At 40.5% G+C, this 15169-nt stretch overlaps 1 protein-coding gene across 4 annotated transcripts in view; it reads left to right on the top strand.

Moving 5' to 3' along the window:
* PCSK5 (proprotein convertase subtilisin/kexin type 5) overlaps positions 1-15169 on the top strand; it is a 303081-nt gene that overhangs the window by 16445 nt on the left and 271467 nt on the right. For all 4 annotated transcript variants that reach the window (XM_074953227.1, XM_074953228.1, XM_074953229.1 and 1 more), the window contains exon 2: positions 14272-14376. In XM_074953227.1, the coding sequence (XP_074809328.1) occupies positions 14272-14376 (105 nt within the window). The remainder of the gene's footprint in view (positions 1-14271; positions 14377-15169) is intronic.

Genomic DNA, 15169 nt, shown 5'->3' with positions numbered 1-15169 from the left:
CACAGTGAGCAGGGGGCGTGAGAAGGTGGTTAGTAGGATCTATTGATTTATCTCTTTCCATTTCTGACACATTTAACGTGATGCATTATTTTGAAGCTGCCTTTTCAAAATAATATGTGTAAAAGATGTTTTAAATATTAAACAATTCACCAGACCTTGCAATGCAGGAATTATGTGACATGAAAAGTAAATGTTTTATATTTGAAACGCAGTCTGTATGTTTAAAATACATCTTCTTTTATGCCATTCATTATTTATTTCAAAGCTGAACAAACTTCCTATATTTAAATATATGGAACCATGTATTAAATAAATGTACACTAGAGATCATAAAAATGACCTGCCATCTGTGAAGGCAAAATGTTTTTCTTTCCTTTGCACAAATAATTTTTGAGACACAGCTATGTATGTATTCATTGATCTGAAAGGTCTAAAGGATTTCTTTCCCAAAGAGGATGTCCCAAAAGAGTATACCTTATAAATGTGCAATAGACAGACCCCAAGTTTTGTCCTGAATACTTTCAATGGCTTCATCATTTAAACTGGTAGCATGTTCCTGATGTTTCCTTTCTGATTTGGTGTGCATGCTGCAGGATCTGATATTTTTCTTGAAGCTTGTCTCTAGGTCCCGCCAAATACAGGTGTTTTCTTACTGACAAGTATTGAATTTCAATATCTACCTGTAGGACTCCATGCTGAAACATGAGTAGTCCTTGCATAAGTAGTTCCATCAAAGTCAATGGGGCTACTTGCATGAGTAGGGATTGCTCATGTGAATAAGGGGTGTGGGATTAGGCCTCAATATTTCAATAGGATATACTAGTGCCTTTGTAAGGATCTTGCTTTGATCAAATAAGATACGTGCATATTATCACTGAAATATCTGGATCTGGGATTCTTTGACCTTTATTCATGCTCTGTTAAGCTTGTTGTGCAGAGTGGTAGATGATTAGACTTTGATACAGGACAAAGTCAAAGAAGTATGTTACAGTTTCACTGTTGTGGCAGTTTACACTGATAAAATGATTGATTGAACTAGGCTGATGGGTATTTAATACTGCCACACATCACGTAGATGAACTAAACTCATTCCCAAAAATTCTCATGAGTCACAGCTTTATTATTCTTCAAAAAAATGTAGTGAGGATGGAGGGGGAAATTACTCAATAAAGTCTGATATGAAAGTCAATACAATGAAAATGTAATTACTATAGCCAATAAGAACTGAGTTCAGATTTGTAAGGCAAAGTACAGTCTGAAAAGGTTTATGGCTGCAGTTTTAGGTGTTTTATGGAAATAGCATGACTACTGTACGTTGATGCGTCAGTCACTTTGAAGGTTATAAGATCTTCTGATATTAATGCATTAGTGAGTTTTATGCTGAAATTAAAATAAATGAACAGAAACATAGCATCGTATCTGAGTTGGCGCCCTATCCTGCAAACCCTTACTCATGCAATTAGTTTGGTTAGACCAGATTATTTTCTCACTTAAACAAGTTTAACTCAATTGACTTCAGCACAGTTACTTCTGATTTACTTTGGTGCAAACGAGAAGAGACTTGTGCCTGGTGGGACTGCTCAGGCGGGTGAGTGAGGGTGTTCAGGATTGGCCCATGTTATTAAACATTTTGTGGTCAATTTTCAAAGGAAATTAATGCCTGTTTTTTCCCCATGAATCTGTTTTATTAAAACATAAAACCTATTTAATAACTTATCTTTATACGATTGGCATGATTGAAATAACAGTGATTAAAGTCACCTTGTAAAGTCACATTATTTTCCAGAATTATAATAATATATTGATGAGAGTCCAAATTAATCCCTCCACCATCAGCAGTGCTTAGGGTTTGGCATAGTCATAAAATATGGAATACGTCAGTGATGTAAGGTACTTAAATGAACATTCACGGTACAGTATGTATATTCCTTTTCTTTTCCTTCATTCTCCTTTTGCATTTCTCCACTAAACCAACATGAAATAGGGGTAGAAGTCGGTAATAACAGCAATGAAGATTATTCTAAGGAAGACATATATCAGCTTTTAAATTACCAACTGGCGAGTTAGAAAAGAAAAGAGAAGAAGGTTAGAACAAAAGCTGCAGTTGTGTGAACCTCTTGAAATGTTAAAGAGATTTGTTTCCTGCCCAACAGCTTTTTTTAGAGAAACAAACATTATCATTTTTCCCTACAGCTTCTTTTTAGGTCCAAACAGCAGCATTTGTTGTCACTTGAACTTGCATGGGTAACGATTACAAAACTTTCTTTATATCACTACAGATGTCAGAGGTAAAGTCTATTTATTTTGTGGAAAAGGATTAAAGTATTTACTGAACTTATTTTGTAGTTCCGATGGAAATGCAATGAGGTAAATAGTTGGGTTCAACAAAGAGGGGGATGAATAATCAGTTTAACAGTACATTGTTTTATTTGACAGGGACATTAACTTACCTAAAGGTCAATCCCTCCCTTCATAAAACTCTCATTAATGATCCATAATTGTGTTTTCATTTTGTGGGATGGTTAGGCTGGCTATGCTGCATGATAACATTAACTAGCCTTACATGAGAAATCTGAAAATGATCTTGTTTAATGCTAAGACATCTGCTGAAGAACTGAAAAAAAATCCTGTATCTGTGTTTCTTAAATTTTGAGTCACTTATTTTTAACATATTATTAAAATCATAACCTCTCTTTCAGTCCTTGAAAGGAAATAGATGGAGGAGGAGTGTTCTTTATGGACTTCAAAAGGCAGAATTCAAGTTTCTTTTAATTTGGAGTATTTGAATGATCAACATGATGGCCAAATATCACTGTTGAATTCATTAGGAATTCTGTTGGTTTGGTCCTTTAAAATGCCAACAACTTGATGTTTTTACTCACTGTTTATTCAATCCTTGACTCCAGTTAGGGCCTATTTTGAGGTCCTTACTCAGTTTTTACTTGGGCCTGTAATGCACAGCCCTGCATTGAAGTGGTGTGGTGTCACATTGCTTCTAGGGAAACATTAGTAGGCATTCTTCCTCAGATGTTCAGAAAGAGTCCCTTGGCTCTTCCTCCCCCTCCCTGAAGTGCAGCACACCCCCATTTCCCATGCTGTGATAGAGGGAGGTGAGACCATGAGCCCATCCTGTCCCATGCTTCTTCTTTTTTAAGGGTGCTGAAGGGACTGCAGTTTTCGGTAGCTCTTATGGGAGTCTCACTGGGAAGGCTCCTTGGGCCGTTCTTTTCATTGGACATTCATGTAAAGGACAAATATATAAAGCTAACCCTTAGCTTTCATTTAGTCTTTAATCAGGCAATCTCCTATTACCATTATTGGAAGTTTCCCTGGATAGGTGCTCAAGATTTGGCCTACTATGAATATTATTTTCTTCAAAACATTCCAAGAGAAGTATCACTGGATACAATTAAATGTCAATTAAAATCTCTAAGTAGTTTTATTTAAAACAACCAGCTAACCGCCCCCTCCTCTCCAACCTCATTTATAAGGAGAGAACAACTTCAGACTGAAATCCGCAGGATTTAAATAAATATATAATCCAAAAAAGCTGCCACAATCCTCTTTTGAAGGATTGTTCAGCCTGTTTAGAAGGGTGCTTTTAATGAATAATTCTTTGTGATTAAACCCATATGAATATGAAACTATTGATGCATTTCTGATCTTTTTAAAGGTCATCCTTCTTTTAAAAGATTACAGTGTTCCCTGAAAATTCTGACCTCTTTTATCATTGAATCTTTTCTCATTTTTCCAAAGACTGTTCACTTAAGGTTGTACTAGTGGAAAGTAAGACCTCACTCTTAAGTATCAAAACATTTTATTTCTTTTGATGATACGAAAGCATTGCATGTTGCTAAATGTTTCTCAGCACTTCTCCTTTCATCGTGTAGTTTCAAATGTTGAATATGGTTTCCATGGTAGCATTGATGTACAAGAGACCCAGTAGACAGAAGTTCATTTGCAATATTTCTTTCAGTGCATAACTGTACATTCTTTTTGTATTTGCATCATCTATTGATCCATAAAGGTTTGTCCTGTGTATCCTGAGCTTTTTCAAGGTAGTTAATCAATTATTCGTCTGCTGCATAGCCTAGAGAAAAGCTGATATATCTTTATATTGGTAAATATATTTTGGAATATGACCTACATTGGGAGCAGATTAGAGAAACTTTGATTATATAGGTGGTATACAAAATGTAGTACGTAATCTCATGTAAATAATTTTCATTATAAATTTTTTTTTATTTTAGAAGTTCTTTAAAACTGTATATTCTCTAACATGCTATATCCACACTCTAACATTTTTGTGCTGAAATTTTTAAAGCTTCTTAATGGATTTAAATGTTCAATTCCTATTAACCATAAAACAGTGACTTTGAAAATCTCAGCCTTGATATTGAAATAGAACAGATGCAAAGAAGGCAAATTGCAGTTGCAGTTATTGTTGCTCATTTTGTCCTGTTAACAAAGGCACATATAACAAGTTAAATGTCTAGAGAGTTTATTTTGGATTTTCTATTGAAGCACTTAACATACTAAGATTTTTGTGGGATTTTTAAAGCAAAATGCAGCAGTATGTAAACAATAGTAATAACATTCTTATGCGAAAGAACATAATGCAGAGCTATTTTATGTTAATAGCTCAGTTTTTCATTTTAGACATCCACTGATTGAAAAACAAAATTGTACCTTTCCAGTTCAATATAAGTGCACAGGCAAAATTTCTCCGTGCAAATAGCTGAAATACAGTGGAAAATTGCCCAAGGCTGCAAAGGAAGTCAGTAGTGGCATACATTACTTCAATAAGGTGTTATATTTTCTCTGTTTAAAAAAAAAAAAAGGAGAGGGAATTTCAAGGATAAAGGATTTGCTATGTTTTGGGGGTAAAGCTGATTTATTTGAAACAGAAATAGTGATCTTCCTATTGTAACAGGAGGACGCAGTAATTAATCTTCCTTGTTTTATTCATGCACAAGTAATTCAGAAGAGAATCACCAACCTGTCTGTGTTACTAGTTGGCTGAACTCCTTTGTCTTGAGGACCAGGTTCTTTTCAGAAACTGATCAAGAAAACTCACTCACAACAATGCTTTTTCTATCTGAGGGGCAGTTAATTAGCTTTTATTTTTGTCTGGAATTAGAGTTATGACCGTCCCTAATTTCAACTTATGAGACCGAGAAAAAATGGTTTAAGGGAACACAAACCATTATAGATATCTAAAACTCTGGTTCCCAAACTGCGGTACAAGCCCTCATGGGGGAATGCGAGACTGCTCTGGGGGCTAAGGAGGGGGGAAGTTACCACTATGCTGCTCAGCCTTGTCTTCACTGAAAAAAAAGGTGTATTTTTTGCCTGTCAGTAATGTGTGTGAGCTGTCTTGAGGTAAAAACACGGTGAAGACAAGGCACTTCCGTTTCACCATGAGGTAGACGAAGCAATGTCAACCCCAGGCGATGGTATAAGCCTGCCCTTAGTGAGTTTCTGTCAGGATAAAACTAAAATGCCTCATCTTCAGCTGCGTTTTCACTTTGCGGTAGCTCACACTCAATAGTCACCCTAAGGTAAAAAAGCACAGCTCTTTTAGCAGTGAAGACATGACCTCAGACTACAGCATAACTGATGAAAAAACAGAGGGAGATTCTCCACTCCAAGAACTGCCACTCTCTCCACTCCTGTCTCTGACAGGCCACTAGATTTGGGGGGGTGAGGGTGGGTTGAACAGCAGGAGAGGGTCAGACAGTGCTAAGCACCCATGTTTTGAAAATCAGATACCTTTAAGGTGTCTCAGATTGGGCACACACAAACTGAGGAACCCAAAATCACTCGCCACTTTTGAAAATCTTGGCCTTTATTTTTCTATTTATTTATTTTATTTTATGTTCTCATATATTGGCATTTTGTGGGGATGGAGGAAGTGCTCATTTCCATAGTATCTGCATACTTCAGAAAGGAGTTTCCAGGAATGCCACTGAAGTCAAACTCTGATCTTTGGCAGATACTGAGCTGTTATTCTGAGGAATGTCACCGTTCAGAGGCACAGATTTGGCAATGTTATGTAAACATATTTGTTCCCTACCAGACTGGAGTACTAGCCTGAAGGGAAAAAAATGGGAATAGGGGAGAGATATGCATTGGCATCTGAGAATACCAGTTAAGCCCAACTATTAGGCCTGGAATATACTACAAAGTTAGATAGACATAAGCCGTCTTTTGTCGACCTAGTTGCACGTGTCTGTACTTAAATTTGTCTCCCACCAATGTAAGCGCCCCCTTACAGTAACACCCTCTATCCAAGCAGTGTGGAGCCATGGTCAATGTACTGAGGTCAACGTAGCAAGAGTGTAGACACTGTGTTACTTAGGACTGTTAGGATCAATCTAACAGCTGTCCCACAATGCCCAATACTGACTGCTCTGGTTACAATTGTGAACTCTGCTTCCCCGGGGTCCTGGAGACTGGAAGGCTCCCCTCCCCTTTAAAGCCCTGTGAATTTTTGAAATAACTTTTCCTGATTGTCTAACTTGGTGAGCACAACTAGCAGCTAGCTCTTCATTGTTGTGTGCTACTGCCCAGCTGACCATGCCAGCTACTCACTCCAGATATGCGCCAGCTTGGAGTAAACAGGAGGTATTGGATCTCCTGGGCCTGAGGAGAGAAGAGGCTGTGCAAGCACAGCTATGGACCAGCAAAAGAAACATGGCCATCTACGAGCAGATTGCCTGGGGGATGCAGGAAAAGGGGTATGACAGGGATCAGCAGCCATGCCACATGAAAACAAAGAAACTGTGTTAACCGTATCAGAAGGCCAAGGAGACAAACAGTCGATCTGGTGCTGAGCAACAGACCTGCCGCTTTTACAAAAAGCTGCATGCCATACTTGGCAGAGACCACACTGCCACCCTGCAGATCACCATGGATACCTCTGAGGAGCTGGAGTCACAGGCCAATGATGTGAACAGTGAGGAGGAGGATGGGGAAATACATGACCGGGGGGTCCAGCAACGCCACAAGCCAGGACCTGTTTGAGACTCCGCTGCAGACCAGTCGAGCATGGGTGAGCCTGATGCAGCGAAAGCATCCTCGGGTAAGCATATAAATTTATTTCCCATTATAGTGATGGTGCCCCCAAGTTGACAGACACAACAATCAACTTTTCATTGAAGTACACTTTTCAAAAAGTACAACAAACAGAGGCAGCACTGTTAACTGCTTTTCATTCCCCTGTGGAGTTAGGCAAGGGGGAGCCATGCGGAGCAGTTTGTTTATGTACACAGCGCTGTCCCTTGAATCCTCCTGAGAGATCTCAATGAAACTTTGATGGAGGTACTCAGCAATCCTTTCCCGAAGGTTTCTAGGGATGGCAACCTTATTTTTCCCTCCATTGTAGGACACTTTCCCATGCCAGTCAGCGATAACTTCAGCAGGCACCATTGCAGTAGACAAGCTAGCAGCATATGGGCCCAGGCAGCTTTTGGATGCCAGTAGCAGTTGTGTTCTCTCTGCCTTTGTTACCCTCCTATGGAAAATGGTGCCAGTATTCAGTGTCACTGCCCTGTACTCATAGTTTTATGCAACTAAGCAATTCCCTCATCCCTGGTGGGCCACACTCAGTGAGTGGCACAATGCATAAGCATGCTGAAGCAAAAGTGTCAATAGACACGTCTTGTTTAAAACCTCAGGGGAGCAAGGGAAGGGAGTTTTGAATCTTCACTTTTGCTTTCCATTGTGACTATATTGACAATGGTGCCTCTGTGTGTTTTATCTGTAGCTGCTGCCTTTGAAGCCTTGAAGGGTCTCCCCTTCACAGCCACGGAATGCCTGAGCTAGATAAGGAGGAGAATGAAGAGGACTCAGGATGACATGTTCAATGAGATGTTGCAAGCCAGTGCTGCATCGGACCATGAGCAAAGGGCCTGGAGGGTGAATACTGCAGACAGCCTGGAGAAGAAAAGAGTGGACAGGAGAAAGGCCCAGGAGTCCCAGCAGGAAGAGAAGGAGATGCACCAGGACATAATGAAGCTTCTCTGGCAGCAAACAGAGATGCTGTACACTCTTGTGGACCTATGGGTGGACTCTTGTGGGCTAACCTCTCTTTGCAATCCACAAAGAAGAACTCCATTACAGTACCTCCCAATTTCCCCCTTCCCTAAACATTCCATGTAGCATCAGAGGCCGCATCCCTACCCACACCAGTCCACCCCTGGGCACATTAAGGACAATCACAGCTTCACATACACTGACCCGAGAGAGCCATGGTTGCTGTATATGTAGGTAAAAGTAGACATGAATGTTCTTTCCCCTTGTTAAGTTCTGTTCCATTAATGTATTAAGTGTTTACTGTATTTGCATTTAAATTTCACTGATTTTTCTTTGCATTGATTTTGTTACTGAATAAAATTCTGTTATTGGGAAAATAATTTTTATTCGTTCATAATATATGCTGCAGAGTGCCTAGAAGTTCTGAAAGCAAACAATTACTTGTTACTGCACAGTATGACACAACTCATAGGATCAGTGACAAACACAGTGTGATAATCATAACTGTACAGCAAGCACCACAAAATTCCTAAAGGCCCCAAAAACAGCAGGTCCAGGTAGAGAACAGTACTCCACAATCCATTACTGTGGCTCACTGTCAATGTGCTTTTTCACAGCCTCCCTGAGCCATATAGCTCCGCATTGAGCTCTTATAATAGCCTTTGTGTCTAGCCATTCAAAGTTAGCAGACAGCCACTTCTGCTCTCCACCCTGGCTGCTACTGTTCGCCCTCTGCCTCACAGATTTTATGCAGGACAGAGCAGGCAGCTATAACCCTTGGGATGTTTTTTTCACTGAGATCCACTGTCATGAGTAAACAATACCAGTGTCCCTTCAATCTACCAAAAGTGCATTCTATTCTCATTCTGCACCAGCTGAGCTGGTAGTTAAATCGTTCCTTGTTGTTCTCAAGGTGGCCTGTGTATGGCTTCATGAGCCACAGGAGCAAGGAATAGGCTCGATCCCTCAGGATCACTACTGGCATTTCAACATTGCCAATGGTAATCCACCAGTTAGGAAAAAAAGTCCCTTCTTATAGCATTCCAAACAGTCCTGTGTTCTTAAAGATGCGAGCATTATGCATCTTCCGGGACCAGCCAACACTGTTAATGAAGCGTCCTCAGTGATCCACCAGTGCTTGCATATCCATAGAAAAATAGTCCTTTCTGTTGATGGACTCTGTAGCAAGATGGTCTGGCGCCAAAATAAGGATATGCATGGCATCTATCGCTCCACCGCAGTTTGGGAACCCCATTGCTGCAAATCTATCCACTACATCCTGCACATTGCCAAGAGTTACAATCCTGTCTATGAGGAGATGATTAGTGACCCTGCACATTTGCATGACAGTGGTCCCCACACTGGATTTTCCAACTCCAAAATGATTTCCACTGACCAGCAGCAATCTGGCGTTGCAAGTTTCCACAGTGTGATCACCAATTGCTTCTCCACTGACAGTGCAGCTCTCATTTTGATGTCCCTGCGCTGGAGGACTGGACAAGATTGGCACACAGACCCAGGAATGTGACCTTGTGCATCCGTAAGTTCTGACGCCACTGCTCATCATCGCAAGCGTGTGTTACCATGCGATCCCACCAGTCGGTGCTTGTTTTTCAGGTCCAGAAGCAGTGCTCCATCATCTGCAGCTGCTTCTTGAACTCCACCAACAACATTGAATTGGTTCTCACTGTGTCCCACAGCAATCTGTCCTCCAAGAAATCATCATGTTCCCCGCTCATTCAGTTCTTCTTACAGCTCTGCAAATACCGGAGGATCTTGCTTCCTGTGCCTTAGGACAAAAGTGCAGAGCTGTTCAGGCTCCATACTTTTGTCAGAGATGATGGACAGTGAGGAGGGCTGTGCAGGTTCGTGGGATTTTTTTTTAAAGGCACGAAAATTATGGGATATAGATGACATTATGGGATGGAAACTGTTGCAAGCTATGAAGCTGAACCCTTGTTCTTAGTTAACCCTGCACGACTTATTTCAGTTCCAACATGTATTGCCAAAACTTCCCAAAAGAGTGTGCTGGACAGTGGCAGGTTGCACATGCACAAGCGATATGCTAACTGCAGTGGCTTTATGCCGATGTAACTTGTCGACCAAAGCTTGTAGTGTATTCATGGCCTTAAGTGAAAAGGCAAAATAGCAGCCTCTGCCTCTTTTAAACTTACTGACTGCCACAATGGCTTTAACTTGCTGCTTCAGTGCAGAACAAGACCAGAGCACCCAGCAATGTCAGTAACAGGGTAGTTTTGTTGTTGTTTTAATCATGGCTGACAGAAATAATCCGAAAAACTCATTTACTCCTCAGGAGCAGGGGGCTGGGCTGCAAAACCAATGGGAGTGGCAGGGAGCTGACATATTTGGAAAGAGGCCTGCTCGTCATTGTTGGCATTTCAGCTTGAGTAGTTTCCTGCAGCTGTGATCTTCTCTGTCTCTTCTATTTAAGTTCTTTACTAATTGGCCAGCTTTTTGGTGCCTGAAACTGTACAAAACTGAAAGCAAGTCACTCTTTAACCTTACCGTGCTGAAGCATGTATGGGGAAATGATATGAGGCCTAATACCTTGTAGAATGTTTACTAAATAACACATCATGGGTGAGATTCCCCTTTCTCAGCACAACACGAGAGTAAATGGGCTTTGTTTGAAGAAGTAGGTTGGGGATTTGGGTAATTAATCCATATCTTACTCTACAGTCAAATTTCTTGGCAGCTCCACAGCCCACTGAGGGCTGCTATTCCTGCCCTGGTCTGGTGGATCCACCACTGTGCAGAACTATCAGTAACATCGCACCAAGGTGATAGAAGGCAAGAAGCACAGAGCCTACTTTTGGCACTGGAGAAGCGGCTACAGTGTGATTCACTATTGAAGAGTGGTTTGTAGGAAAGAAACACCCTACTGCATGGTCTGCCTGCTTGGAATGTGAGCTGGAGACAGGATTTACGCCTTGGGCAGTTCATACCTCTCCATTGCTATGTGGCTGGATTGTGCAAATTGTACGTGCCACTGAGTCAGTAGCACTGCAGAGCTTCACTCCCCCCTAGGAGAGCTAAGGACAAAGTCAGGACCTGCTTGATATGCAAGTTCCCCAGTACACAGGGAGAGGGCAAAGGCTGCACTGTTGTTTAGCATTGTGAAGCCTGTTTTCTCTTGGTGAGTTCAGCCTGTGGAGGGGCCAGTGTGGGAGGAACTCCTCCATGCCTCCTTATGTATAATTTATATAATATACAATTATAATTAAAAATTACTACAAAATCTTCAAAAAGTTGAAATCAAAAGAATATGTTGTAAATGACCAGAATGTTCCTTCAAAGTATTTTGAAATTTTCAATTTTGGCTCTGATTTGGAACAAAGCCAAATTTCAAAATCCTCAAATCCTTTGTGAAAGAGAACTTCCATGCTCTGCACAGACCTAGTGATTTGTGTGCCCACGGCTGCACAGAGGTAGCAGTTACTGCACTCCCCTAGTTGCAGGGACTGCCAGGTGTCTCCCTTACTGAGGCAGAATTTGTAGGGTGGAGAATCCTCCCTTCCCTCCCAATTCCCCTGCAAGGGCCAGGGAAACTCTGAATGTCTGTCTACAGATTCAGGCAGTCTACCGCGCATCACAGATCCCATTCGGCTCACGGTCAGAAGGTTATGTTATGTAGGTTATGTAGAAACTTCTAGTCTAAATCAAACTTTAAATTCTATGGAAACTGATGGATAAGTCCCTTCCCACGAGGGAAGGTTTCCTATTTCCCATTATCAAACGGGCAAGTAATTTTGTCAGCCCTGCTGACGTGCTGCTATACAGGATCAATGGAAATGTTCAGTTGTTGCTGCAACCAGCCCTACAGAACAGCCTGGTGAATGTATGTAATGTACTCAATATGGAGTTTATCATCCGTCACAAGCTTTCTGAGGACGCTCCAAGGTTCAGTGAGGTAGAGGAACTGAGTCACTGTATCTGTATCCTGAGTTATCCTTATGCTACTTTCAGAGTTAAAGCTGCCTTAGGGGAAATATATTTCAAGAACTAAACCAGAAGTTTGGCTGTTGTTTCACAGTAATGATGGTGTGTTGGTTAATTTCTTCAAAGTTCACTCAAATTCTTACCTGTAATAAAGCAGGCAAGACATCCTAATCATAGCAGGGATGCATGTGTTTGTTTGCACGTACATGTGGTTCTCTATGGTCCAAGGATTTTGAGGGTCTAAGTAAATTCCCATTAAGTTAAAGGAGGGTAATAAATTTTTTAATACACTACTGCTTTACTATGAGAAAGCACTGGCTCTCACTGAATAGGAATCAAATTCCATTTCCAAGATTTGGGCTTCTTTGATCCCACTAGTATTTATTAACCTAATCCAGTGTTTCTCAAGTGCAGCCACCATGACCACATGCGGCCACCCCGGGGCTTTTCTTGCAGCCACAGCCTCCTGGGTGATGATTGTGGGGATGGGGGAGCAGTGGCCCCTCGCTCAGGGCCTCTAGCAGGAGTTGAGCCTTGGCCCCTCTGGAGAAACAAACACTGGAGGAGCAAGCAGCCAGTGAGTTCCACACATTCCTGGGGTGGTGGGGTCAGGCTTCAGCCCAGGGGTGGTGGGCGGCTCCTCCCCCAAATAAATATGACAGAATTCTGTGTCTGCAGTTCTGTGCAATGGTGAAATACAGACCTACTTGCTTTGTGACTGCATTGTGTGTGTATAAACAAGGAGTTACAGTAGAGGCTCATTAATCCATACTAATGAGAGGGAGGCTATAGAAGATTAAAGTTGTGTTTAATGTTGTGGTTTAGTGAATATGCAAAAAATGCAATTAAAGCAACAAACAAACAAGAAATCCCCAGGCTCCTGCATCAAACATACTGCAGAACCTCATAAATCTTCATAAATGGGCCGAGACCTTGCATAAACTGGTAAAGTTTGAATGCTGCCAATGCTGGGGTGAGGACTAGATCTGGCACCACTGATTAGTTTAAAGCACCCTAGCCTTGTTTCTGGCATTGCGAGCTCCAGCACAGGGGCTAGGAGGTGATGAAGTGTTCTGCATTGTCCTGTAGGCAGCACAGAGCCAGAGACTTTAGTCTTCATGAATCCTAAAAACAGATCCTTGGAGCCCTATTGTGTTTTCCTGCCAGTTCTCCTAGAACTTTGCTTTAAGATTGAACACTTGAGTTATTTCCTGTATACTTGTCTTTATTAGGGGCTATTAATTCAAAACACAGAATCCTTGAGGTTAGATAGCTATTCTTCCACCATCTTTTGTGATTTCATTCGGATTTGTTTTCAAAACTAAGCCAGATTTTCTTTCTAAGATCATTTGAGTCTTTACAATTTTAATAAATGTTGTTAAAAATAAGCAAAAAAAGGAGATCTGAACACTCTGTTAATTCAAATAAAGGATCTTCCTCTAAGATTTACAACTATTATGGTATTTTCTTGAAGGCCAAATTTTAAAATGCTTAGGGGAGGCATTTTCCCTAGGGCCAAAGATGTTGGGTGTGTGTGGATGTATATGAGTAATGTCTTAAAAGTCTGGCTATCCATTATAACACAGGTGTTAATGATTTAAAATTTGTTATTACAAAGATTGGTGCTGGGTAAAACCAACAACATTGCCAGACTATACTGAAGTGATGGAGACAAAGTAATTTGAATTCTGTTATTTAGAAGTTGCCCATTTTGACTTCTCATAACTTGAATAAGCACTTCTAGTAATTGATTAAGAGTTCTGACGTTACTCCTCCCTTTCCCCCCAAAATCATATATTTATATTCCTTTGTGAATGGTATGATGTTTAGAACTTTTTTGGGGTAAGTTAATGACATAAATAACCTATTGTGCATTTTATAGTACATTTCCTTGAGCAAACTAGATGGAATGCTTTTTAATATAGCTATTTGATGATTTTTATACTTGCCATGTGAAGACAGTCTGGATATAGATTGATATAGAATTACTTAAAAAGCTGCATATAAATTAAACATTAAAAAAGGTAGATACAGACAGGCTAAGCAGCTCAATTATAATAGTTGGTTTTGCAGTTGCTGCCTCAAGGACACTCCATCCATTTCATATCCTATGTCCTTCTTTTGAAAGATGATCACTGGGGTTCAAGTAACGTTTCAGCACAGCAGGAAATTGCATAATTTATAGTCCTTTAAAAAATGAAAAACTGAAAACTGCTTTTCATAAATTAAATCTCTCTCTCTCTCTTTTCCTCCCCTGTCTCTTCCTCCCAACAGATTGGAGCACTGAAGGATTACTACCACTTCTATCATAGTAAAACAATTAAAAGGTCAGTTCTCTCAAGTAGAGGTACCCACAGCTTCATTTCAATGGAACCAAAGGTAAGAAAATCCAGCTAGGCAAGCATCTGAGGCAAAAGCTTCTGCATTTTTAATTTGAAACGTCATATCAGGAAACATTTGCCTGGATGGCAGCTAGCATTACAAGAGTGGATATACTATCTATTCACCAAGGTACATTAAGATGAAACAAAGACAAATACCATATTATTAACTGATGTGCTATCCTCAGAACATAATGTTCACTGTTGTTCCTGGGGGAGATGTACTATAAGAATTTTGTTAATGTACTAATCTTTATGTCATGCCTTGCTAGTTTAAACTCCCAAGAATAACCTTAAAAAGAACAGGAGTACTTGTGGCACCTTAGAGACTAACAAATTTATTTGAGCATAAGCTTTCGTGAGCTACAGCTCACTTCATCGGATGCACCTTAATAACCTTAACGGACTGCTGTTTTCTTGTCAGCTGCCTTTGCGAATGAAAATGTGCAAAGTAGGATGATATCCCCATGGTTTGGTGGTATTTGTTGGCTTTTTATGGTCATTTAGTGAAGTAGGGGAATTAAGATTTGCACACTCTTTTCCATGTTCCTTTTAATTAATCCTTATACCTTATTTTATATTAAAGGACCTTTTTTATTTGAAATGTGGCATCTTACCCTGCATCACATATTTAGTCTTAGCAAATTTTTGATGTTGGGTAACTGAGGGCATTGGGTAATACTGGCCATTCTATTATAGCATTGCACAATATTTTATCTTATAATTGTGGCTGAGAAAGCATTTTTATTGCAAGCCCCTAATTTCAGTTGTTTTGTAACTTCTCCCCCAAC

This window comes from Natator depressus, chromosome 5, assembly GCF_965152275.1.
Source record: "Natator depressus isolate rNatDep1 chromosome 5, rNatDep2.hap1, whole genome shotgun sequence".
Classification (NCBI taxonomy): Eukaryota; Metazoa; Chordata; order Testudines; family Cheloniidae; genus Natator; species Natator depressus.
The sequence above is the reverse complement of the archived record's forward strand: the minus strand, read 5'-3'. Positions and strand labels throughout refer to the sequence as shown.